At 32.6% G+C, this 25,913-nt stretch overlaps 5 protein-coding genes and 1 long non-coding RNA gene across 25 annotated transcripts; 2 read left to right on the plus strand and 4 right to left on the minus strand.

Moving 5' to 3' along the window:
• Positions 1–1,929: 1,929 nt before the first annotated feature.
• LOC17896499 lies at positions 1,930–6,932 on the minus strand. 19 transcript variants are annotated; one of them, XR_002835148.1, is made up of 12 exons: positions 6,608–6,932; positions 5,970–6,347; positions 5,748–5,866; positions 5,516–5,645; positions 5,235–5,263; positions 4,963–5,016; positions 4,812–4,900; positions 4,539–4,637; positions 4,414–4,464; positions 4,074–4,146; positions 2,323–2,827; positions 1,930–2,176 (listed from the first exon to the last, which is right to left on the minus strand). It is a non-coding gene; the product is annotated as an uncharacterized LOC17896499 (long non-coding RNA). The 19 variants fall into 19 exon arrangements; XR_002835142.1 differs by having other exon boundaries at positions 4,963–5,020; XR_002835145.1 differs by having other exon boundaries at positions 4,812–5,263; positions 5,970–6,050; positions 6,191–6,347.
• Positions 6,933–7,310: 378 nt separating this feature from the next.
• LOC111831908 (putative DNA (cytosine-5)-methyltransferase CMT1) lies at positions 7,311–8,084 on the plus strand. Its single transcript, XM_023787465.1, has 5 exons — positions 7,311–7,334; positions 7,416–7,459; positions 7,561–7,630; positions 7,721–7,824; positions 7,922–8,084. The coding sequence occupies exons 1-5, from the start codon at positions 7,311–7,313 to the stop codon at positions 8,082–8,084; spliced, it is 405 nt and encodes a 134-aa protein (XP_023643233.1).
• Positions 8,085–9,208: 1,124 nt separating this feature from the next.
• LOC17894612 (probable serine/threonine-protein kinase abkC) lies at positions 9,209–11,954 on the plus strand. The gene is made up of 5 exons (XM_006301945.2): positions 9,209–9,424; positions 9,612–10,914; positions 10,997–11,260; positions 11,340–11,495; positions 11,700–11,954. Exons 1-5 carry the CDS (start codon positions 9,408–9,410, stop codon positions 11,817–11,819), a joined length of 1,860 nt encoding a protein of 619 aa, XP_006302007.1. The 5' UTR covers positions 9,209–9,407; the 3' UTR covers positions 11,820–11,954.
• Positions 11,955–12,218: 264 nt separating this feature from the next.
• On the minus strand, positions 12,219–14,783 carry LOC17896041 (equilibrative nucleotide transporter 7). Of its 2 annotated transcripts, none has more exons than XM_006300938.2 (10): positions 14,718–14,783; positions 14,404–14,455; positions 14,166–14,270; positions 13,890–14,045; positions 13,654–13,797; positions 13,449–13,554; positions 13,173–13,345; positions 12,923–13,086; positions 12,572–12,830; positions 12,219–12,490 (listed from the first exon to the last, which is right to left on the minus strand). In XM_006300938.2, exons 2-10 carry the CDS (start codon positions 14,437–14,439, stop codon positions 12,380–12,382), a joined length of 1,254 nt encoding a protein of 417 aa, XP_006301000.1. In that variant the 5' UTR covers positions 14,440–14,455; positions 14,718–14,783; the 3' UTR covers positions 12,219–12,379. The 2 variants fall into 2 exon arrangements, with proteins under 2 accessions (XP_006301000.1, XP_023643773.1); XM_023788005.1 differs by lacking the exon at positions 14,718–14,783 and adding an exon at positions 14,566–14,584.
• A 2,615-nt stretch (positions 14,784–17,398) lies between these two features.
• Positions 17,399–19,405, minus strand: LOC17895130 (equilibrative nucleotide transporter 3). The gene is made up of 8 exons (XM_023787466.1): positions 19,367–19,405; positions 19,168–19,272; positions 18,901–19,056; positions 18,653–18,796; positions 18,475–18,580; positions 18,088–18,364; positions 17,707–17,968; positions 17,399–17,512 (listed from the first exon to the last, which is right to left on the minus strand). Exons 1-8 carry the CDS (start codon positions 19,403–19,405, stop codon positions 17,399–17,401), a joined length of 1,203 nt encoding a protein of 400 aa, XP_023643234.1.
• Positions 19,406–22,885: 3,480 nt separating this feature from the next.
• LOC17895146 (E3 ubiquitin-protein ligase CSU1) lies at positions 22,886–24,826 on the minus strand. The gene is made up of 2 exons (XM_006302524.2): positions 24,488–24,826; positions 22,886–23,784 (listed from the first exon to the last, which is right to left on the minus strand). The coding sequence occupies exons 1-2, from the start codon at positions 24,724–24,726 to the stop codon at positions 23,091–23,093; spliced, it is 933 nt and encodes a 310-aa protein (XP_006302586.1). The 5' UTR covers positions 24,727–24,826; the 3' UTR covers positions 22,886–23,090.
• Between the last annotated feature and the right edge of the window lie 1,087 nt (positions 24,827–25,913).

The following is a 25,913-nucleotide window of genomic DNA, read 5'->3' on the forward strand; positions in this document are numbered from 1 at the left end:
TTTTTGAGTAGTTACAAAGATCGTGGATTTGGGTAGTGTGGAAAGGAATTTTCAGTTTAAGATTAAAAATAAAAATAATTTTTATACATGAATATAGATTTTTAATAAATCCTATAAAGAGTGAATAATTTAAACCCAAAAAAAAACAAGGTTCGACATTTGAAAATAAAAAATCTTGATTCCAAACAGAAAAATCTATGCTAATGAATTCTTTTTTATATATATAATCAAATATGTGTTAGTTAGCATCAATTAAGTATTGATATCAATTTTGTATCATTTATTTAATTGATATTTAATTTGTATCATTTTTTACGTGATGTGAATTTATATTTTGTATCAAATATTTTTGTAGTGATGCAAATTAAAATTAAATTATATCAATTTTGTTGAATCGATGTCAAATAATTTGAATACCACATCAATTATTATAACTGATACTAAACTATATATTTTACATCATTTATTAATAAATAATTTAAAATGATATCATTTATATTTGTGATACTATTTAAGTGATGCAATCAACCAGTTTTTTTGTAGTGATTATTCATATCTTAATGTAACATGTATGTGTGTCTAATCTATCAAATGCCACATAATATATGCACGAATTTAATTCTTACTAAGATCTCAATCTCGATAATATACTCAAGAGGCCCCATGCATGCATGATTAGCATTAGCCTATTGTTAAACTTCAATAAACTTTTGCATGTGTAAATCTATTGTAGTATGTTTTCACTAGGTTTTTTTTTTTTTTCCTCGGGTTGTGCCTTCTGGAAAATGTTGGTTTTTTCTCCAAAGTCTAAACAAATTAAAAGAACAAAGCATAGGAACATAACATAGAAATGTTGGTATTCAAAATTCTATGAAGACAAATCGATCGGTGTTACGGCCGGGACATAACTTAAGGTCCTTCGTTTTGTCCAAAGTTCGTGTTCTCGAGCTCGACAACGCAAAGCATGCAGTACTATACTATACTACTATGGTCGTGGATTAATTAAACTCTCTTAGAAGAAATCATCATTTAATTTCCTACGTGTATGTTTAAGTTAAATCGCTACGTTTGTGAATCCTGTGGCCTTCTCTTCTTAACCAACAAAGAGACAATGTAGCCTAACATTGTCTCTACAACTATATATCTGGTGGCTCCTATATAATTGTACCTAACAAATAACAATCATTGAACATAAACTACACATATATAACTGTTTGCCCAAAAAAAAAAAAAAAACATAAGCTACATAATTAGTTTGGAATTTTGGATATATATTAGATGAGAAAGAAAGCATCATCAACTCGAATATGTTTCAAATCAAATTATCTCCTACCTGGAAATTTAAAATGACTTTCAACTGTAGACGATTAGAATCAATATTTGTAATAGAATTTGACAAAAATATATATGCCATGCGCAAAAAGAAATGAGGATCATACATAATGTAAAATGAATATAAAAGGCAAAAGAAAACATTATGGGCATAATATTTAGTCTTTTAGATGTACAATAAAGGACGAACAAGTTTCATCTTTATTTTTATTTTTTTTTGCTTTATGTGATAACAAGTTCTTATTTATCTTCAGCTATAAGCTTTGTTTGATTGAAGCTTAAAAAGCCTTATTCCTTTTATCTGTAGAAATATAAAATAATAAAAATCTTTGATTCTAAATATATTGTTAAGCTTTTGAGGAGAATCACAAAGACACACGGCTTATTTTCCTCCAAAGAGTTTTTTATTTATTTTTTATTCGTTTGCTTTCATGAATCAAAATGTATCCATTTTATATTCATATTTATTTAAAATCAATAGAAAGATATTTGATTTTGGGTCGAAAATATCATTGGAATGAAAGTACCGTATAACCTCTATAAATTAATAACCTCTATAAATTAATACTCTCTATAAATTAATAAATTTTTCCAGTCTCAAGTTGGGATTAGTGTAATTTTAGACATATTTCGATAAAATAATAGAATAATAATTTTTTTGAAAATCCTTTCTAAATAGTATTGATGTATTGCTTGAGTCTTGAATTGGTAAAAGAGAGAAAAACTTGTGACTGATATTAGAAAATGCAAAATCTTTTACTATGCCCATGATTCTTGCTTGGTTCTTCTCCTAACGGGTGGTTAAAGCTGCAATCGTAACTTAGATCTGATCACACCTTTCTATCTGTATAATTTGGAAACAATGTCTAATCAGTAAAGCTGTATAACAAACATATGTATCCAATACAAGTGACAATTGTTTTCACAAGTTCCAAAAGTGTAATTCTAGGGTACACAAAGAAGCTTAAATTCAGAATTTGTGATGCTTACAACTTGCAAGTTACAAGGATTAGAGGCTGCACAGTTTGGTATTGTCCTTCTTCAATCTAATCACCTAAGTCTTTTAGTACTTGTAACCGGTTAGAGCAATATCACAAAATTGAGATTTGAAATTGTCATTCCAATATAGTAACTAGCAAATTTTGTTGGTAGATAACAATCCAACCTTACACTTATGGCAGGAAGGGTCTTTTGCTGAAGGCCCATTAACCAAGCTGAAAACGGAAGATATGCGCGATTCGATTCGAACTTTAGTTTGGTATAACCAAGCTGAAAATGGATACAGCATAACGGACGAACGCATAGTTGCACAGACTAATTAAATGACGGTGAACTTCACATTCGAATAACGCGGACAAGTGTTCCTATTTGAGCAACTATGGTCCGGAGACCAAAGGAGAGCAACTATTCACTTTGCAAGTACTGCTCACCGCATATTTGGTTTGCGGAGGAATCTAAGTTTTTATCAAGCAATAAGATCCCCCAATTCGTAAACCTGAACGTTCAGTGGCGGAGATAGAAAAACTGTTTACCAGGGTCAAAAAAAATTTCAAACTAAAAATAGAAAAATGCAAAAAAGAAAAAGAAGCTAAACAGTTTTTTTTTTTTAGCACAACCGTTTTTGTTTTTAGGTTAATAATAATAGACAAACAAATTAAATGGACTTAACAATAATATATTTATTTGAAAGAAAAATTATTGGGCTTAATATTATGTATAAGCTTAAAGACCTGTACGTTTTAAAGTTTCACAAAGGTCAATTAGCATTGGACAAAAATTTCATATGGGTCAATTATCTTATTTTGTAAGGGTCAAATTTTTTATTACATATACATTCAATTAATTTTAAAATTTTCACAAGGGTCAGTTGCCAACGTGTGGATTTCAACTCTCACGAATGCCATAAAACCAAAGAAACACATGTTATATAATATCGTAAGCTATGAAAAGTTTGCCATTCTATTTCAACGAATCTAAATTTTGATATTTTTCCAAAATATTTTGTATGATGAAAATTTTTGGTTAGAAGTCAAAAAATAATTGTAGAAACCCTTTAAACTTGAAGCTAGGGATGTCAAACCATTCTAACTCATGAAAATATGGGTATTAATGAGTTTAATGAGTTGAAGCATTAAACTCAAACTTATACACCAAACTATAGTGTATAATGACAAATTTAGTTAAAAAATCAAAACAATTTACTTAAAAAGTCAAAACAATTTACTTTAAAACTTTTTATCAAAAAAGACCTTAAACAAAGGGATTTTGAATGCCCTATCCTATTTGTTTTCATCATATTTTAATTTAACATTTATATTTTTTTTAATATAAAAACATTTTGTATAATGATGTTGTTGTTAAAAATCAAAACTTATTTAAAAATCTTCATGATAAAAAAGCTTTTAAACCTAAGCGTTAAATTTACAATACGCGAAAACATGTTGAACTTATACAACTCTAACGGACCACAAAGGGACTGGATGTTCGGCCCATTTTGTTTTCAACGTAATTAAATTTAACACTTAGATTTAATCCAAAAAAAAAAAAACCATTTTGATTTATTCAAAACTAAAACTGTTTACTTGAAATTTGATTAAAAAAATCTTAATAGTTTAAAATCAGAAAAAATAGAATGGAATATATCAAAAAAAAAAATTTTCTTTTATGTATATTTTAGAAGATATAAAAATATATGAAAATCTATTATTCTTAATTAAAAATAAAAGTTAGAAAAGTTATACCTTCAAGGCTGTGATATCTCCCATATCTCAAGTATCCTGAGGCGGCTCAGACAGTGGCCGTTCCCGAATTTAGCTACACATAATACAAAACAAACACATCCGAGATTTCATAATTTGACACTATTTCAATAAGCCACTGAAATTTTTATTCAAAATCTACAGAGAATCATTTATGGGAAAACAAATTAGATGGTATAATGCATTCATATTTCAAGGGTTAAGTAGAGCAATAAACACTTATGTATTAACTAACAATCTAATAAAACAGTATTAACACCTAAGTAATCAAGTTAGTTCATTAATCTCAAATTTCAGGAAACCATGCTTAGAAACAACTCACCTCCATTGCACCAGTTGCTTTTGCTTTAGCTAATATTTGCTTGGGCCTCACCTGATGAATGGCTCCACGTGTTATTAATATACGAGTTCAAGTTTTCCAAACTTAAATGCTTACTAAATACTAACCTTGAGTTCGTTTGACTTGGTCCATCTGTGCAGCTTCTGATTCCAAGATTACAGAACTTTTCTTACCATCAGCTCTGTTGATATGGGCTTGACGTTCTCCTGTTAAAGTTAGTATAGCAGATTATGAGGAACAATTTAAGCAGGATCTATATTGTGTTCTAATTGTAAATAAATTAAAAAGGAGAAATTGGTAGCTTTAACCAAGGAATTTGAACGAAATGTGCAGTAGCATGCACATAGTTTCAATCCCAGAACATAAACTATTAAGGATACCTGCAGACTCGAGAATCTGGGCTCTCTTTCTACAGCTTCAGCTTGCATTTCCATAGCAACTCTTACTCCATTAGGAGGCATGATATCCCCTGGATATACATGTATTAGATCCAGCAAACACCAGCAAAGACTCAACAAAAAATTAACTCACTGATCTCATAACGAAGGCACTGAAGACCCCAGTCTTTTGCAGCAACATTGATGGCTTCCTGCCAAGATGCTTCCGGTATCAAACACATAAAACTGCAAATGCATAATGCATTCCACAGCACATAAACTACAATACCCTTATCTAAGAGAACTAAACTCAAACTCATATAACCAGCTATAATGAAATGGACAACACAGCAAAACATTCAGTTTTTCAATTTGTAACGAAGCTCAAGTACACTAAAAACAGAACCAGAAGCAAAGAGAGCATACCACAAATCTTCTCATTGAGAGTGTGCACACTGTTACAAAACAAAGATAGGAATAATAATACGTGATCACAAGGCTAACATGATTGATGAACTAAAAAGTAGACAAAATGGCTTGCGTTTGCATCAATCCAAAATCGTATAAGCATATATGACTTTGAGATTCAATTCTCTATGTTGCAGACATGTAATAATTATATGTGGTCGGGAAGCAACATGAGCTCAGTAGTAATTTATCAAAACAATGCAATGAAACTCGCAAATCAAATCAGTAAAGCAGTATACCTTTGGTTATTGAAAGAATACATATATCTCGGTTATAAATGTAGTAATGATGATGTTACATGATCCTTGGAAAATTGTGAGGAAGTCCTCGATCAAATCTTCATGGTAATAGCTAGAGAACATCAATGACCTTCAAAGACAATATAACCAAAATCAAAAACCAAGAGAACAACAATAGACGATTTATTTCATTCAAAGGGACAAGGACATTGAGACAGATAAGTTTGATTACCTCGAGACCATGCATTTTTCAGCTTGATGAATATGAGCATGGGGTATTTATAAAATCTGGGCAGTCTCACTTTCGTTATACCATCAGGAACATAGTCATTCCGAGAAAACTAAACCAGCCTGATAAAAAACACCAAACAAAATTCAAGCTAACATGTCCCAAATCAAAAGCATGAATTAAGCTTTTTAAGGAATGGTTAAAACTATTGGTAATGAGAATCACCTCATTAGCTCCAAACTCCACAGAAGAAGTCTTTGGTTTGTAGAAAGTTCAAGCTAATAGGTCCACAAATTGAGCATATGCCTGCAGTTTTCACAAAATGGAGATCTTTCCTTGAAAACCCAATTAACACAAAGTTCATACCTATTGAATGAGCATATCCCATATTATAAAATGGAGCATTCTCCAGAATCGAATACATTGGTAAGTTTCAACCTCCCCACCAAGATACTGTAGCAAAGTCTACCCGCTTCAGAACAGTTCCTTGAGTTGGCCAAAACGTAACTTAGAGGAATCACCCTTTTCTTGACAGACATAGTTGGAGTTACACATAGGCTCTCTACCTTGAATGATCCGTTGCTCTGATTTCAGGAACTGAAACTGCATCAAAAAGAAGTCACATAAAGACACAGTGTAATCTAAAGCTTACAGAGTGAGTTAACAAAGAGGAAATGAGGATAACATTGTAAGCTTTAGTCCAATGGCGTTCTTGGAAGAATCGATATGTTTAATCCAATTAATAAACCCCTAAAATTGGATAAAAAGGTTAACTAACGCCCTAAGACACCAGAGAGATCAACAAGAACCAAGACCATAAGGAAAATTCCAAGTCTGAGTAACAAGAAGAGATAGAGCGGTACCTTGAAGGGAAGAAGAAGAAGAAGAAGCAAGAGCACCGCCACGAGGAACCAGAAGAAGAGGAGTCAAAAGCCTCGATCACCACCGTTTACCCAAACTCATCACCGTTTGATCGCCCTGTTTTGTATCTCTCGATCATCGAAGCCGAATCTCGCAACAACAAATCGAGGAGAAGAAAGCTGAAGATAGAACCTTTTTCAGCGACGATAAATCAGAGAATCGAAGGAGAAGAGGGATCGACTTTGTGCTTCGATAAGAGAACGAACTAAAGAGATTGGTTTATTTTTGGTTTAAGGGTTTAGAAGAAGAAGGAAGAAGAAGAAGTGAGAAAAAGAGAATTTTGATTTCTCCATCAGGGAAAAAGCGTTAAGTTGAGAGAGAGAGAGAATTTTAATATAAAAGCAAATTAATTAATTAAGAGGTTTTAAAAGAAAAGGAAATATGAATCACAACGGTCATATTAAAATTTGAGTTTTAAGGAAATCAATGAGAGATTTTGTTACTGTTATCACAACGGTAACTAAACTGTCCGCTCACGAGATAACCTAACTAAACGTGCAACGAACAGAGGATGTTGATAACGAACGAACTGGGTCATGAGTTGTGATATCATTTGTACAATTCTTATTGGTCACAGGGTGCCCACTACACAGACTTGTTGGGAATAAATTTTGATGAGTACGTGACCCTTCTGATGAGAAAATAATGTTGGACTCTGGAAAGCCTCTGGTACACAATACAAATCCATCTCCCCAAACTTATGATCTATTTGGTTTTTGTCATGATGACAAGTTATGTCGTTTGCCCCAGGTACCTATATATGCCATCAAGTATAGAGATGGAAAATCTAAAAAGTAATGTTCTGCTAACGATATGTTACCTTAACTCACTTTAAAATGACCTTTATACTCGTTAAATCTGATCATCTATATATATATATCATATGAAAACGCAGGCCATTTGGTCGTTTGTGGTGGGATGAGATTGTTAACACGGTCGTGACAAGAGCAGAACCTCACAACCAGGTTTTGTTGGACTTTCTTTCTATATGCACATTTTAATATCTATATTCTTGGTACTGAGTTTCTCGGTGTTTTGAAACGTGTTTTATACAGCGTATACTTCACCCGATCCAAGACCGAGTCCTCTCGGTCCGCGAAAATGCAAGAATACAAGGATTTCCTGATTGCTATAGGCTACATGGCCCTGATAAGCAAAAGTAAGTCCTTAAGAGTCTTCGTTTCATGTTGCATTCTTGAGCTGTGTGTTTTAGTGATTTTGACAATGAACTTTGATTGATGTTTGTTACATTACAGGTACATTCAGGTTGGGAATGCTGTAGCCGTTCCGGTCGGGGTTGCCTTAGGATATGCGTATGGGATGGCGAGTCAAAGGCTGTGTGATGATAAGCCTGTCATAGAGTACCCTTTCAGTTATCCTGAATGTCTCGAGAGAAAGATAGATTCATCAGCTTCTTGAAACAAATGAGCTTTCAGATTGGAGTACTCGAAGACTATTCTATTTTCTTTTTCTTCTTATTTTCCTTTACCAAAACATTTGTTGTGTGTGACTTCTCTCTTGTTAATCTTTTATTCGTTGCATTGCTTTGACTTGGATTTATTATATTAAAAGTTTTGTTTTATTTCATTACAAAGGTAAAGGACAAAAGTATTTTGAGAATATTTTTCTTGAACAACTAAGTATTTTGAGAATCTTACCTTTTAAAAATGTGCTAAAAATGGGACTATTGTCTAAATAAGAAAGTAAGGGACTAATGTGTGCTAAATGTGACAGTAAAAGGACTAATTTGTTAAATAAAGTAAAAAACTATTTTGAGGATCTAATTTTTTTACAAATATTTTTTTGGTCAACTTGAATTTTTTTTTTTTTTTTTTTGGTAAATTTGAATTTTTATTACAAATTTGTTTTGGAACCAGAATAGAATTGCTAACGTCCAAACAAAGGACACTTAAGCCAACACACAACTTAAAGTCTCCGAAAATATTGTCGGAGGAACAAATAAAATTCTTGCAATCTACGCTCTAACAAAGAGAGACCAAATGAACTAAACTAAAAATACAAAGCAAATAATGTCAAACATAAACGAAAGAGGACAACTCCTTAATAAGCAGAGCTTACTAGGCAAAACCCCTTAAAAGACAAGAAAGAACTAAAAGAACAAAACAATCTCTCCTTCTGAAACACCTGCGAATGCGATTTATCATGCATGCCCACAGCTAAATCAGAAATAACATCTACCACTTCGTATGATAAATAAAGCCAATCTCTAAAAAAAAAAAAAATAACAAAGATCTCAAAATCCGGCAATCAAAAAGCGCTCATAAAATTATGCTTCTAAATTCTTTCAAATTCAATAAAATCCTATTAGGAAAATATTTATTACTTTCAGTGTCAATTGATTCGGGGAACAAGTTTCTTCAGTTTTTATAGAAAATAAATGAGAAGTTAAAAAATAAAATAAAATAATAATAATAATTTTTGAAAACTAAATTTAAATAAAAGGCCGATAAATAAATAAAATTTTTGCGTGAAGCCCACGAGGTTTTCTATGCAGGCCCCACTACTCTCCGCCCCAAATCACTGACTTGTCTCTCTCTCGCCGTATCTTTTCTTCTTCAGCTCCTAAAACCCAGAACCTTCTTTTTCCGGCGAGCGAAGAAGAACTTGCTCTGCCCTAATTAAAATCCACACCAACTCAATAATCGATGATATAATGCTCCCTAAGTTCAACGGTTTGAAAATCATACGAAAAAACCAAACTTCCGCGTGTTTACTCTCGCCATGACCTTTATAACAAGGTTCGTCTCGATTCTCATATTCATGGTTCCTACTCCGATTAGTTTTGACTACCCTCTTAACCGGAGATTGCTTAGATTGATTCGTAGGTTTTAAAAATCGAGTCTTTGTTCATAAAGTCGTGATCTTTTCTCCAAAGTCGTCGTTTTGATTAGATCCTTCTTTGGGTGGTTTTGGTTTTGGCTGCAGGTTTTTGATCTCTAAATTGGTTAGCAGAACTCTATTGTCGAAACAGAATAGTAGAACAGCTATTAGGGTTTCTGTAAGGTTGCCACAGTTCAGAATTCAGAGTAATGAACATCACACATTGGGTCTTCTTCGTAATGTTAAAGGAAGGTTTTTAGGTAATCAGAATCTTGCCCGGAGGAGCTATTCGGTTGCATCTGCAAGCAATGTAGTTAAGCAACATGCTCAAGCCTCTTGGGAAAGGCTTCTTTATAGAGTAACTTTGAATCGTAATTGGAACTTAACTCGGATAACTCAGATTGCTCAAGCGTTCAGCTTGTCTTTAGCCCGTTCGCACTTGTTGTTACCCGGTTTCTTGGCTCTTGGTTATAGACAAGTGGCATATGCGCAAAGGGTGACTCCTAGTCCTGTGGTCTATTCTCCTTCAAGCATTTCTCCTTGTAGGAGTTCGTTAAACTTCCCCATCGTTATCTCGTCTTTATTGATTTCTGCGGTCAAAGGTGTTGTTCTGATAGGAAGAGCTCTCTATTTAGCAATTTTGTTTTCTCCAAATGTCGTAATGGCGTTGTTAGAATATGCGTGCGGGCCTCGTTATAGAAAGCTACAGTATGAGATCCTCCATCGAACTCTGGAAAGAGCAGGTCCTGCTTTTATCAAATTTGGCCAATGGATTGCCACACGACCTGATCGGTTTAACAAGGATTTGTGTTTGCAGCTTTCAAAGCTTCACAGTAATGCTCCTGAGCACAGTTTCGCGTTCACCAAAAAGTCAATCGAAAGTGCATTTGGCCGTAAACTCTCTGAGATATTTGAGGAATTTGATGAGGCGCCTGTGGCATCTGGGAGTATAGCTCAAGTACACCGAGCTTCCTTGAAAATTCAGTATCCAGGACAAAAGGTGAAATCCTCGGAAGTTGCTGTTAAAGTTAGACATCCTAGTGTTGAGCAAACAATGAAGCGAGATTTTGTGATAATTAATTTTGTGGCAAAGCTAACTACTTTTATTCCGGGGTTGAATTGGCTTAGATTGGACGAGTGTGTGCAACAGTTTAGTGTCTACATGTTGTCCCAAGTTGATCTCTCAAGGGAAGCTTCTCATTTGAGTCGGTTTATATATAACTTCCGTGGATGGAAAGATGTCTCTTTTCCCAAGCCCATCTATCCACTTATACATCCCGCTGTTTTGGTTGAGACATATGAGCACGGGGAGAGTGTGGCTCGTTATGTCGATGGCTCAGAAGGACATGAAAGGCTTAAGGCAAAAGTAGCTCATATCGGAACTCATGCTCTCTTGAAGATGCTCCTGGTTCTTCCTCTTTCTTCACTTGTTTCTTTTTATTCATTTCGGCAACTTACAACTTAAAGTTTCTTGGATTCTTGTTTTTCAGGTCGACAACTTCATTCACGCTGATATGCATCCAGGAAATATTCTTGTCCGGCCAAACAATACTCGAAGAGGGCTTTTCAGATCGAGGAAGCCACACATCATTTTTCTAGATGTGGGAATGACTGCAGAACTCTCAAAAATTGACCGAGATAACCTACTAGGATTTTTCAAGGCAGTTGCACGCAGAGATGGCCGGACTGCTGCAGAACAAACCCTTAAATTATCTAAACAACAGAATTGTCCTAATCCACAGGCCTTTATCAAGGTGACGTTTCTGTGCTTTTTCTTACATCCTTTAATGTTTCTTTATTTTTCTTGGTGTTTATACATACATATTTTGACAGGAAGTAGAAGAAGCATTTACATTCTGGGGAACAGAGGAAGGAGATTTAGTACATCCAGCTGATTGTATGCACGAACTATTCGAGAAAATGAGACGTCATAGAGTTAATATCGACGGCAATGTGTCCACAGTGATGTTTACAACATTAGTTCTCGAGGTGAGTTTAAATCTCTTACCATTCCGTTAAACCACCAAGAACTCGATCGAATACAAAAGCAGTCGCCTTAAGGACTATATCAATCTGTGAACTTAAGCTAGATATCTGATTTAATCACTGCTTCACAGTCTCTTGATGTTTCAAGTTTGCTTCAAAATCTTAACAACATCGAGGTTTGCGCTTAAATCTTCTGCGTTTTCACAGGGTTGGCAACGAAAACTTGATCCGGGATACGATGTGATGCACACCCTACAAACAATGCTGCTGAAAACGGATTGGATGAAGTCACTTTCTTACACGATCGATGGACTGATGGCTCCCTAGATTGAAAAGGTTCAATCTTTATTCTTTTTTACCCCTCATTTAACATTGAGAGCCACATTTTGTTTTCTTGTCTTAGGATTTGGAGAACAGAAACATATATTTTAGAGGAAAACGAAAGTAAAGAGTTCATTTTTGTTTATCTTCTTTTTCTCTTTTGCTTATTTTCTTTATTGATGTTCTTCATCATTCTGAAAACAGAGAATTTGTAATTTTTGCTGTATATATCGGTTAATAATCTCCAATTTCAAAAATTATTCGAACAATAAATTTTCCTCGACATTTTAAAAACAAAACATGCAATTGTATCTTCAATATTACATACAATCTTATTTTGGTTCATAAAAAAAGTTATAGTTGAAATGAATCCACCTGAACTTTTGTAAATAATCAATCCCACTATAGTTACATTTGAAATAAAATTTTAAACAAAAGCGTTAGTAATTAATCTCTCAAAAAACACATTAAAATCAATGAGTTGAATTAAATAATTGTGCACTTGGCACAGCAAAAAGTAAAAATAATATTCAACAAATACTGCAATCAGCTAAGTTATTTTGTATCTAAAACGAATCGTTGCCAATGAGCCAAAGCCAACCTAAACAAACTCCAGCGAAGATCCCTCCCAATAGAAACACGCACATGATATTTCCTAATGCATTTGCTTCAGGACCCTATACACACACATTTGATTGAACCAAGTTAACATAGCCCGGTATCAAAACCGAGATAGACTATTGTAAGAAGTGACTTACATTGTAACCCTTTGGGGCAGTGCTGAAGATGCAAACGGTTAAATAGCCGTTAGTCAACCCCAAGAAAGAGGTGAGGAAAAGCATCCATCCTTGATCAGCGTATTTAGCGGTAAAGTAAAAGGCCGGGACGAGCAAGAAACGTGCCACAACGCAGACCGTGATCCATTTCCTCGACTCCATTGCTAACCGTTTGATCGAGGGAATGAACCTCGATATCGCATCCAACACGTTGAACATGGCTACTAGAACTGGTGTGTACCTTTCAACACATCAAAACATATATATAGTTTTTTTTTTTAATGTGAACATACTATCAGTGAGGAATGGATTGTTTATGTTAATGATGCATACCAATCGCCTAATCGATGTTCTCCTGTGTTCTCGTAGAGAAATCCCGGGAAAATCGATAACGTCACAATGTAAACCAAGAATAGATTGATTCCAAGATCTATGTTTTCTCGTAGTAACTGCTTCTTGGTTAGTTTTTGGATCTTGGACTCGTCCATATGTTGAATCTTTTATAATGGCCAAAATTTAAAAGAGAGCTTCATTAGCTGAATAAAAGAAACACAGTTTTGATCAAAATAAAACCGAAAAATACCTGTTCAGCTTGCTCTTGGAGGCCAGCTGCGACCAAATCCGCATAAACGGTTTTGGCCCCTTCTTTTCCAGCCTTGGCACGGTAGTATTTCACGATAGGGAGCTTAGCGAAGACTAATGTGTATAGAAAGACACATGCTAACTCTATCAATGTTGCTATTCCTATGAACAACACTAGAGAGACAAAAAAACAAAAGAAGCACATATGAATGATGATTAAAATTAGTTTTGTTAATTTGTATAATATTTAACAAAATATATGTAGCAGAGACATTACAAGCGCCTTTTCGAAGACCATCATGCGACTTGTCGAATATTGCTTTTGTAATAAGCCTTAATCCTGAGGTTAGAGCTCCAGCTATGCCTAAACCCCCCATGAACGCCTTATGAATAATCATACATTTTAACAACATTAAGGTATAACGTCTATAAGACTATAACCATTGCAAAAAAATAAAGCAAGAAAAAAAAAAGGTTCAAACCTGGATGAAGTCGGGGCTCATGAAGGATAAATCTCCAACCATTGCACCTTGTACAAAAGCATCAGCGAGCCCGAAAAGAGCAACGATCAAACACAACACCACATATGCTAATACGCTTCCACTACCATGCGAAGCAAGATCCAGCTTCACCAAACCGAATCAAATCAACATCACTTCTTCATATTGTTATAATAACAAAAGAAAGAATCAAATATACAACAACTGAGAGTACTTACAATGATGAGACAAAAGGTGCTAGCGGCGTAAATGCTGTACCCGAGAATGTTACGAAGTCGAGTATTGAGCTTAGATTCTTTATAAGCAAGTGTTATGATAAACACATTCGCAAACAATTGGTAAACTATTGTTAGTACCCTCGAAGGATGGTACTTCTGTTGTCAATAAACCAAGAAAACACAAAACAAAACATAACATAATAGAATTAAAGCATGATCATATACATGGACTAAATCGATTTGTCTTAATACCGAAAGAATTGCTTAGATTCATACCGGGAAAACTTGATAATAGTAATCAGTGATGGTCAGCATTGCATTCCATGCCACAAGACTCCCTACTCCAAGGAAACAACACACAACTCGTGCTACATTCTTTCCCTGTTCATCATCATCATCATCATCAATTTAAATTTCAAAAGAGTTGCATATACACTAGTACATGATAATTAATATGTAACTAATAGATTAATATATGAATGATCGATGAGTTAATATGAAACTGTACACTGACCTCGAGCCTGCTTGGTACATCCTCAGGATTACTCATCGGGCAATCACAGATCCTGTAAATTTTCAGAATCTTTAAAACAACACTTCATATATAAAATTTACATTCGGTAATTAGCAATTCTTGATACAAAGAACAATTCAACATCCTCTTAGGGTTTATTACCTATGTATAACTTTTTGAATCGATTTCTTGTTTTTTTTTTTTTTGAAAAAGGCTTATTTCTTGACCAGTTTTCGAGTATATAACATTGAAGGTGAATTGTTGATTTAAGATGAATAATATTCATGAATCAGAAAGAAAGAAAGAACACTCACCTTCTGAGAGATGCTTAGTCAAAGTTGGCAGCAAAACGATGTAAGCAGAAGTGTGTTTAAACCCCAAAACCTAAAGACAATGCGAGAATTTATATGATAATTATTATAAAAAAAAAAAAGATTCCTTGATTTGCGAAATCAGTGGATTTATCTGATTCGTGAATCGTAACAGTAGTTATCCGAATAGGATTCGTTGACAAAAACAAGAGAAGCAAAATATATGTAATTGAGAAAATCTCTGCTAAAATATATTAAAAAATATATCTGATAAAGGAAGGAATATATATCTTTAATTTAATTCTAGAAGATTATTTCTAAATATAAAATTTGTAATATTATAATCCCATATTTTAATTATACTGAAACATTTTCCATTCAACAACTCTAGAGGTTTTTGTTTTATCCACATTTTAAGTTATTACTTTTCGTGAATAGTTGATTAACTCTAGAAATTAAAACGGATCATATACAAATTTAATACAATCCTACCGAAAAAAAAATTAACACAAACCCCAAACCCTAAAACAATTATCGTAATTAATGAGAACAAAGTAACAACTAAACAATAAAAACAGATCAAACCTAAATCAACTTTTACATGAATGTTTGTCACATATGGTGAGTAGTGTTTTTGATCGCTGCTTCATAGCTTCCTTCTCCACTAATTTTTTGACATGTTCGAACTTCAACGCTAAAAGTTTACTGCTAAAAAGCTTCCGCTTATTACACGGATTGTTCAAAGAGGGTAATGCGTGTGACATCGAAGTCAGATCACATGAGTTGTTTGTCTTCTTGGTTGAGACAAGAAGAGTCTTGTCACTTTCGTTGTTGTTGTTGTTGTTGTTGTTGTTGTTGTTGTTGTTGTTGTTGTTGGTAGCCTCTTTGAGTGAACTCATATCAAAAGTAGAACTTCCATCATCGTTGATCTCAAGTTGTCTTTTCTCGGAGCTTTTCTTTGATTCTGGCTTCATCGTTTCGTCGAGAGAGTGATTACAAAGTAACACACAAATAGGTTAGAGAGACGTGAAGCGTCCTTTTATAAAAGATGCAATCCTTTTTGGGCCGTATTAGATCCAAACTGGCCCGATAACATTATTACTTAAGAAAATTGGTAGAGATAATCAAAATTAAAATTTTCTTTTAGTTGTTGAAATCTTCAAAAACATTGTTGGGAGATAAACGAGCATCAAATCGTCTTTACTGATTAGATTTGATTAATGAGAAAACTATCTAGTATCTAACCAAATTATTTTTCATATTTCATTTTATAATCGTAATTTAGCTCTAGTCCATATAAATCTTCTTCTTTTAATTGCATTTTAGTTAATTGGCAAAATTATCTATAATTTAAGCAAATATTATCTCATATATAATTTTATAATCTAGAAATTAAACAAGATCAGTTAGTTAAGAATTTATCCTAAACAAAGAAAATCACGAATCTAAACAATGACAATCCATCAACTATATTGTTTTTAATCAAGATGTATATACATTAATCCTAGAATTTTAAAAAGACAAATCAACAACAAGAAGAAAATAACTTAAGCAGGATAAATAAAATAAAATAAAACCCTAAACCCAATAAATAAAGAAAAATAGTCAGCATAATCGCCGCCTTAACCATGAAAAAATACAAAAGCAAAAAAATACAAAAGAACTTAACCTAAATAAAACCCAAATGTGCTTATTTTAGATAAAAATTCTTCTTTTAACATACGAAACCTTAGCAAGTGTTGTTGCTTCATAGCTTCCATCTCCGCCTGTGTTCTGAGACACTGCTTAGTCTTTGCCGCCATTGATATGAGACGTTTCCTCCTCATAGAACGTAGTCTCTTTCTATCACACTTACGTTTCACACAAGGTAATGCATGTGACAATGATTTTAGATCGAACGTATCTTTCTTCTTTGTCGGGACAGTAATGGTTTCCTCAAGAATATGGTTCTTCTCACTTGCGTTGTTGATAGCTTCTTTGAGCAAACTTAGATCGAACGAAGAAGATTCATCATCGTTGATCTGTTCAATCTTTTTTCTCTCTGAAGTTTTCTTTGATTCTGGCTTTTTTTTTTTTTTGGGTATGTAGATAATCAAAAGTAATGTGTCTATTAATATATAGAAAATATTTTATTTTATTATTGAACTTTTGAGATCATAAAAGAAAATCATCGTTAAAATAGTATTTGGACTCTACTTTGTAAAAACAAAAAGGAATATGTAACACATAAAACTGGATTCTCTAGATTTATAGGAATTTAAAACAAATCTTCTAACAAAAATTGATTGGATAATAAACATGCATTTAATAAATGGGAAGATTAACGAGAATTAAAAAGGAGTGTTTTTTATTTTTATTTATTTTATAATTAAGATTTATTTGAAGAATATACTCTAATTTTAGAAATGAAACTAAACCAATTAATTAATATAAAAATTATTGGCCTAAACAAGAAAATCCAAACCTAAAGTTGAAGAGAATCATCAACGACAGTAACGAAATCACCGCATGATCATATTGACCTACCCTAAAGAATTAAAGAAAATAACCTAAAGCAATAAAACCACAATTTTACATGAATATTCTCATTATACTGAAGTTAGATCGAATTGATTCATAAATTTTGTTTACTACATAGAAAAATATGATCCTTGTGATGGCTTAAATTAAAATATTGAATCTCACTAAAAGGAACTATTGGTGCCTATTAGCCAAAGCCAACCGAGGCAAACACCTGCAAATACCCCTCCTAACATAAAAGCTACCAGCAAATTCCCCAATGCATTCGTCTCCAAAGCCTGTGAATAGTATAAAATAAAATGTCAATATATCAGCTAAGTAACTGAATTCACCTTAATAAAATGGATTGCAATATAATTTAGTAGAGGAGTATGATCATAAATCAATATTACAAGACTCATGCACTTGTGCGAAGTAGAATCTTTAAAACTAAAGACATGAATAGTCACATCTTGATCAAACGATAACTTACATTGTAGTTACTTTTAGGTGTGAAAGCCATAACGCATGCTGTTAGATAGCCGTTAGTTAATCCTAAAAAGGATGTTAATGAGATCATCCAACCTTGATCAGCATTTTTCGCGGTGAAGTAAAAAGCCGGGACAAACAAGAACCGCATAAGCACGCACGCGGTGATCCATTTCGCTGATTTGAGTTTTAGGTGTTCGATAAGAGGAATATATCTTGAGAAAGCATCCCACCCATTATATGAAGCAACAAGTACAAGAGCGTACCTATATGTTAGGAAATAGAGAGAACGTAACGAAATAATGAAGTCAAGCATGGATATATACATTATATATAAACCAATATTATGATAGAAGAAAAAAGATTTGTCAAGACTATATTATACCATGAACCGAGCTTATGTTTTCCGGTGTTTTCATACAAAAATCCAGGAAATATCGACAATGTCAAGGCATAGATGAGGAAAAGATTGACTGCAAGGTCCTTGTTTTGATAGAGCAACTCTTTGTTACTTAACCGACTGGTTTTTTTCTCTTCTGTTTCTCGATGAATTGATTCGGCCTTTGCATAGTAATACTTAACTACTGGTAGTTTTGGAAAAATGTATAAGTAGAGAACAATGCAAATGAACTCGATCAATGTCGAAAATACCAAGAATAGCACTGCAAATCATGATTTGAAATTAGTTGATATAGAACCATTAAAAAGTTTGTATGTGAACACATACATGGCATTGACAGAGAAAAAAGTTCAAGTAGATAGAGTAACATACAAGCGCCTTTTCGAAGACCGTTGGGAGATTTATCGAATAACGCTTTGGTAAGAAGCCTCAATGCAGATGTTATTGCCCCGGCAATGCCTAAACCCACGACGAATGACTAAAGCAAACATTTATAAATCTTACAAATAATGAACTTTTGTGGCTTTATCAAATTTAGAAGAATAAAAACCTGAATAAATTCGGGGCACATGAAAGATAGCTCTCCGACCATGGCACCTTCAACATGAGCATTAGCTATTCCAAAACATGCAACAATCGAACATAAAACCATGTACGCGGAAAAACCCCCTGCTCCTTTGGTTACCAAATCCAACTACATGATTAAAACTATACATAAATAGACAATAATGTGGTTGTATAAAAATTATATCAGGAGGTTTAACGAATGACTTGTACACATAGAGAAAAAATACTCACAATAATTAAAAGAAGAGTGCCGAAAAAGAAAATCGTATAACCGATCATAATCCGAATTTGGTTTTTGTTTGTTTTTCCCATGAAAACTATGATGCATATAGTTCCAAGGACAAATGGTTGGTAAACCAAAGTAAGAACTCTCGAAGGATGATACTCCTATTAATCCATTAAATCACACGACGGAAAATAAAAGAACATAAAAAGAAAATGTTAAAACACAATACAACGGCAAATGTAGAACATCATAAGGAAGATAGACATACTTACAGGGAAGACTTGGTAGTAATAATCAGAAATGGTGAGGATTGTGTTCCATGCCACAAGTTGTCCTACTCCTAGGATACAACATACCACCATTGCTCCAAACTTAGCCTAGTCATATTAGCATCCATTAGAGTCCAAATCAGTTTTCAAATATACTTTGGAAAATATATAGTAAGGTATGAAATGTGAAAATTTATCAAACCTCGACATTCTTTCGGATGTTCTCAGCTTCAATGTCCATGTTTTTTACTTTCTTTTGGGTACAAAAAAAAAATTTGAAAGGAAAACAACAAATGTGAGAACTCGAACAATATGTAATGATATCCTAAAACCAATTTAGGATTTTTTTTTTTTTTAGACCTCAATTTGGGATTTTTTTTAGATGCTTCAATTCATACGTGCATATAAATGTTTTATAAATTACAATATTTACATGTTTTCCACATTTCTTTCACTAATATTAAAATACCATACAACTAGTGATCCTATGTTTTATTAAACGTCCCAGCCACGTACAAGAGAAATCAAAACAAGTACTAATACCTTTACTAAATCTAGAGTTTGATATAATTTATGGGCCAACATTTTGGACAGCTCATGGAATATGTATTTGTATCTTTGCAATCTTATATCCCCTTGAATTTGACCTCATCTCTACAAAACTTAGAATAAATATAAAACCTCTATAAATTAATAATGCTGGGACTAAGGTATTTTATTTATTTATATAGTGATATTAATTTATCTATAGATTAATTATTATTATTTTATAGTGTAAATTAATAATAATTATTTTATAGTGATATTTTTAATTGTTAAACTTTTTGGAAAATTTAAATTGGGAAAAATTTACAAAAATAAGATTAGTCTCATAAATATTATAATTTTAATAGTTTGAAATTAAATTTTGTATTTAGGAAAGTTTTTGTGACAGTGTATTAGAAAGATTATTGATAAATTCACTTATACAAATGATATACAGAAATTTAAATTTATGATTATTAACTTCAATTGTTATATTTTAGCATCTTATAAAAACAAAAACAAATATGATGCATATTAAAAACTGAAAACATAAAAAACAAATTTAGTTATTTTTATGACTTGTTGTGGAGTATATTGCAAGATTATATTTTAAAATATAACATCAAATAAAATATAGAGATGAGATTTAGGAGAAATTTTGTTTTAAAAAAAAATTATTATAGGGATTTCACAAAAAATAATATTATCTTATTATCGAGTGCATAGAGTTTCTTCGAGAGTTTCTACGATCAAGTGTGATCTTAGAAAGAAGTTTTTGAGAGATTAGAAAATTGTTTAGGGAAAAACTCATTGTAAACAGATTTATATATATCAAAGAAGAGTTTTTGAAAATACTGTTCTGATCTAATTTAATCTGTGTGGCTCTTGCTTTTTCAGAATTGTGTTCCATGCCACAAGTTGTCCTACTCCTAGGATACAACTTACCAACATTGCTCCATATGAACATCCACTAGAGTCCAAATCAATTTTGAGATATACTTTGAAGAATAGTAAGCTATGAAAATTTACTAAACCTCGACATTCTTTGGGATGTTCTCAGCTTCAATGTCTGTGTTTTTAAATTTCTTTTGGTTACCAAAAAAAAAAGTAAAATCAAGTAAAATCAAAAGAACACGGCAAGAGAAAATATCTCAAATGATGATGATAATGATGATGATGATGTGAAAACTCGAAGAATATGTAATGAGAGATATAAAACCATCTTGGGATTTTTTAGATGCGTCATACGTGCATATAATTTACTAAACATTTGCTAATACAATAAAATCAAAACAAGTGCTAATACATTTACTAAATCTAGAATCTGATATAATTTATGGGCCAACATTTTGATTTTGGACAGCTCATGGAGTATATATTTGTATCTTTGTAATTTTATATCCCCTTGAATTTCACCTCATCTCTACCAATACTTAGGAAAAATAACAGTAAAACCTCTATAAATTGATAATGTTGTGACTAAGGTATTTTATTAATTTATAGTTATATTCATTTATATAAAAATTAATATTTATTATTTTATAGTCCAAGTTAATAATTATATATTTAAATTGATATTTTTAATTGTTAAAATTTTGAAAATTTAAATTGGGACAAATTTACAAAAAGAAGATTAATCTCTTAAATATTATAACTTTTATATTTGAAATTGAATTTTAGATATAGGAAACTTTTTTGACAATGTATTAGAAGTGATCAAAAAGAAGAGATCCAGATCGAAGAGATCGAAGAAGAAGAGTTTGAGAGAGAAGATATCGACGAAGAAGACATCAGAGAGAAGCGAGCGATAGAGACAGAAGATTTTGCTGATAAGGTAGAGAGCATATATATAAATTAGGTTAAATCATTAAGGGTACAATTGTCTTTTTACACTAAAACGGAAGCATTTTTAAAAATGTTCTTTCCACTGTGGTATTTTTAAAAAGGTGATCTCCTAAAGGAGTATTTTTAAAATTGTCCCAAATATAAATGATAAATTCACTTACATAAATGATATACATAAATTTAAATTTATAATTAGTAACCTCAATTGTTATATATTTAACATCTTATAAAATTAAAAAACAAATATGATGCATATTCAAAATTGAAAACATATAGTAACTTTTGGTTATTTTTATGATTTGTTGTGGAATGTGGAGTATATTGCAAGATTATAGTTTAAAATATAACATAAAAGTTTTATAGAGATAAGATCTAGGAGAAATATTATTTTTACAAAAAAATAAAACCATACATTAATATTAATTTATAATATTATTGGGACTATAGTTTACATGGAGATTTAAAAAAAATTATTATCTTATTATCTTATCAAGTTTTGTTAACTTTTACACTGGTCCGATTTAGGACCAGCAAATTTTATTTATTTATAGTGTACATTATAAAAAATATATATTTGGGTTCACCCCTAGGTTGAACCACTCTTGTTCACCCTAGGTTTAACCACTCTTGTTCAACCCTTTTTAATTAGTCAATCAAAATACAATAATATGCCACGTCATTTTTATTTTAAAAAAGTAAATCAAAATTAAAATAAAAAATAAAGCAAATTAAGGAAACAAATTCTGTATAATTTTTATTAAGAAAATATATTTCGGTTTGGGTTGATTAGGGAAACAAATTAGTGAATAGGGTTTAAATTTTGTAATTAAACGAAATTATATTTTGGTTTGGATTGACAAAATAGTGGTGAGGGTTTAGATTTTGTAATTAAACGAAAATATATTTCGGTTTGTATTGAAAAAATAGTGTTTAGGGTTTAGATTTTGTAATTAGATGAAATTATATTTCGGTTTGGGTTGATAAAATTGTGGTTAGAGTTTAGATTTTGTGAATAAACAAAATTGTATTTTGGTTTGGGTTTGTAAAAGAATGGTTAAAATTTGTTTTCTTTTTTATTTATTTTTAAATGTAATATGACTTGGCATATTGTTTTATTTTGATTAGCTAATCAATAGGGGTAAACCCAAATATTATTCCATTAAAAATTAATTTATAGTGTATTAATTGTTTAATTTTTTTTTTTTTATTGTTTAATTTATAAAGGTTTTACTGATCATGGAAGACCACGAACACATTTAAAACACTCGACAGCAATATCACTCTCTGCTAACGCTCCTGACTTAGCACAAACAGAGAGCATGAAGAATAATATTTGAAATGACAGCTCAGATAAAAGCACTTAACCCTTCCATTTGATTTGCGTAAGGAAGAAACACAAACTAATTCCAATCTTAAGGGCAAAAGCAAGAGCCAAAACAGAGAAAGCAATGTCTCTTAGTTGAAGCAAAGGATACATGCCATAAGGAGTGTAATGTATACAACAAAATCTCAAGGATATTTTCTGTAATTGCAACTCAGCATTTTATGTGGATTCATCATGTCTTGACCGGCCTCACAAGCCCTAAACCAGAGCCACTACCCAAATGCTTGTACTCCTTAGCCTCGAGATGATCATCGTGCTCTGCAAAACCAGTGCCTCCTTTCTTTAACCCAACCAAGTTCCTGTCCTTGCAAGGTTTGTCACACACAAGACATACTTTGTCAACAGGCATGAACTTTTCACCACACTTTTTGCAGAAAACATGTCCGCATGAACTGAGTGCCACAAGAGACATTGTGTTGGTGAGAGTGACTTTGCAGCTCGGGCAAATGTAGGTTTTGTCATAAGAGCTTGAGGATGCAGATTTTGTCCTGTTCTCTTCCTCTTCGCTGTTGTCTTCCGTGAAGCGAATAGCAAAGAGGTTCTTAAGCTTGAGCTTTTCTTTGCCCTCTGGACAGACAGTGTGAGTTTCTGGAGCATCTACTCTGACTGAAGCTGCTGGTGTAGCTGATGGGAGCCAGAAGGCTTTCATCGTCCTAAGCGCTTCTTCTTCAAAGGAAGTTGTCTTCACACTGTTTGCCCCATGAAAACCAGTCTTGTCTTGGTTGTGGTTCTTGTCACTGTTTCGAGGCATAGCACTATGATTTTGCTGATCAAATTCGTCAAGCTCTCTTGCCTTTTGTAACATTAGCCTCTCTTCTTCTTCGTCCTTGTCTTGCTTCTTTTGAGACGAATGTGCAGCAAGCCTCCTACAGAAATGTTGGTACTACAGATCAGTATCTTAACATACATAGCAAAAATAAATCAGACACAACAATATTTGAATATGCGATCCTAAAAGTCCCAAAAGGCCTAACAAGTGAAGTATCTGCTCCAACAGTTTCTACTCTATTGGTAATTTACATACAAGCTCAAACAACCATATACAACCATAGGCTAACTAACCCTGAGACCAGTACTCATTTAACCCCAAAACAACAGCATCAAAATCAGTTCTCACATTACCTTAGTTATCACTGCATAGGTTTTTATCGTTACATTTGTGCTAGAACTTAAAAATATCAGCTTCTCCTTCTCAAATGGGACTAGTAGTAACAAAACCAGTACTCCTCAAGGTATACTCAAAAGTCAAACTCTTACAATACAAACCATAACATTAAAACCCAGATCTTTGAAGGACAACTTGTTATCAGGGTAATGCTTAAGACGACGTTTCAAACAATGAATAAAGTAAAATCCAACGAATCCAATGTAAGCAAGTCGAGACTTGATCTAATCCATGACTAAATCTAAATACCTCAATGACCCAATTGACACCAGATACATGAGGAATTCAACAATCCTATCTAAAATCCTAAAGCTAGAAACTTCCATCAAGGTCAATCAGAATCCAAACTGAAAACATAATTTTACAAAGTTTGAAACTTTAAAATCAAACTCCAAAGTTTATACCTTTGGATATCTTTCTTCTGAGCCAGGAAGCATTCGAGGATACACTCTTTGCAGAAGACATGACCCTTATGACAACACATCGGATCGATGAAAGGCTTCAAGCAGAGAGAACAAGCGTCGAAGGGCTTAATCGAGTCTCTCCCCAATCTCTCTCTCTGGGTTCCATACCCTAACTTCTTCTTCTCGTCGTAAGTGAAATACGCAAGATCATTGTTGTTCTTCGAGTGTCTCTGCGGCATATTGGCGAGGAAGATTGAATTGGGTTGCAGAGAAGAGGATCCAAATCGGAACAAACCCTAGAGAGATTGATTGCTAAAGGATTTGTCTTTTTTTTTTCAGATTAGAGAAATTGGGGAAATTGGGTTATCTAGTGTTTCGCTCTCATGTAAGTTGGATCTGTTACCTCAGGCTTTACCGTCCGATATGAATCTAATCTAACGGTTCCTAATTATTCCCACTTTTTGTTATGTTTTTTTGGACTATGAGATAGTTTAATTAATTAAAGAAACAAATTGTTTAGGTAATTTACATTGTAATGATGAGAACATAATTTACACTAAAATAATAATTGGTAATTTAGATTATTTCAAATAGGATTCCAAGTATCAATTAATAATATTCATTGAATCATATTAATTCGACGTTATGATAAATATTGAACACAACATTGATAAATAACTATAATCAATCTATGTTCAACTACTAATTATTTTTGGGATAAATATGAATTTTTATTATTAAAATGGAATGTTTTATTTACGCATGCTTTATGTCAAAGATTTTCTATGATAAAGGAAAATTAAAAAGTCGGAATTACAATAAAATACATAATTTAATAGATAGATATTTACAATACGGATACAACATTATTGAAAAAGCAACCGATTACAATCTTTACAATAACGGTTAGTTAGGAGAGTAAATTGTTCGAACGTATTTTTAGTAAAAAAATCCATTAAAAAAAAACTAAAATCATATCTTATGAGAAGTCCATTAGTCCATATAACTAGAGGGTTAGTCAAGATTCATGTAAACTAATGTTTAAAATATCATTGAAAGGTAAATATCTCTACATCGCTTTTATATAATATCAATTTTGAATCATTGTGTTACTAGAGACATATTGAAATCTCTTTATATTTTATTTTTGGACTTTCTTCTTGCACAATAAAACTCTTCAATAGCTATATCATTTTTTTAGGTTCTTCATCTATTTGATCAATGAACTCAAATGAGCATGAATCTAAATTTTTTGGATTATCTCACAGTTTCACCGAGTAATGTGTTGTTCTCTCGAGCACGCATACTCGCTAACCTAATAAAAGTTCAATGTTTTGGCTAACTCGTCATTCATTAATAGCTACGTATACTCTTTGTACCATGTTCCTTCTCATTTCACTATGTTGATGCCCAAACAAAAACAAAA

Source organism: Capsella rubella, unplaced genomic scaffold (genome assembly GCF_000375325.1).
Source record: "Capsella rubella cultivar Monte Gargano unplaced genomic scaffold, Caprub1_0 scaffold_2, whole genome shotgun sequence".
Lineage (NCBI taxonomy): Eukaryota > Viridiplantae > Streptophyta > Magnoliopsida > Brassicales > Brassicaceae > Capsella > Capsella rubella.

What these genes read in the sequence shown, in the direction of transcription:
- LOC111831908 (XM_023787465.1), top strand. Translation starts at nt 7,311, where the DNA reads ATGTTGGACTCTGGAAAGCCTCTG. An exon ending in TGGACTCTGGAAAGCCTCTG is followed by an intron (nt 7,335 to 7,415) that starts GTACACAATACA and finishes CGTTTGCCCCAG; the next exon opens with GTACCTATATATGCCATCAA. An exon ending in GAGCAGAACCTCACAACCAG is followed by an intron (nt 7,631 to 7,720) that starts GTTTTGTTGGAC and finishes TGTTTTATACAG; the next exon opens with CGTATACTTCACCCGATCCA.
- LOC17894612 (XM_006301945.2), top strand. An exon ending in ATCCACAGGCCTTTATCAAG is followed by an intron (nt 11,261 to 11,339) that starts GTGACGTTTCTG and finishes ATATTTTGACAG; the next exon opens with GAAGTAGAAGAAGCATTTAC. An exon ending in TTACAACATTAGTTCTCGAG is followed by an intron (nt 11,496 to 11,699) that starts GTGAGTTTAAAT and finishes GCGTTTTCACAG; the next exon opens with GGTTGGCAACGAAAACTTGA.
- LOC17896041 (XM_006300938.2), bottom strand. Translation starts at nt 14,439, where the DNA reads ATGAGTAATCCTGAGGATGTACCAAGCAGGCTCGAG. An exon ending in TGAGCCCCGACTTCATCCAG is followed by an intron (nt 13,555 to 13,653) that starts GTTTGAACCTTT and finishes ATTATTCATAAG; the next exon opens with GCGTTCATGGGGGGTTTAGG. An exon ending in GAACATCGATTAGGCGATTG is followed by an intron (nt 12,831 to 12,922) that starts GTATGCATCATT and finishes ATGTGTTGAAAG; the next exon opens with GTACACACCAGTTCTAGTAG.
- LOC17895130 (XM_023787466.1), bottom strand. Translation starts at nt 19,405, where the DNA reads ATGGACATTGAAGCTGAGAACATCCGAAAGAATGTCGAG. An exon ending in TGTGCCCCGAATTTATTCAG is followed by an intron (nt 18,581 to 18,652) that starts GTTTTTATTCTT and finishes TGTTTGCTTTAG; the next exon opens with TCATTCGTCGTGGGTTTAGG. An exon ending in CGGTCTTCGAAAAGGCGCTT is followed by an intron (nt 18,365 to 18,474) that starts GTATGTTACTCT and finishes CATGATTTGCAG; the next exon opens with TGCTATTCTTGGTATTTTCG.
- LOC17895146 (XM_006302524.2), bottom strand. Translation starts at nt 24,726, where the DNA reads ATGCCGCAGAGACACTCGAAGAACAACAATGATCTTGCGTATTTCACT. An exon ending in CAGAAGAAAGATATCCAAAG is followed by an intron (nt 23,785 to 24,487) that starts GTATAAACTTTG and finishes ACATTTCTGTAG; the next exon opens with GAGGCTTGCTGCACATTCGT.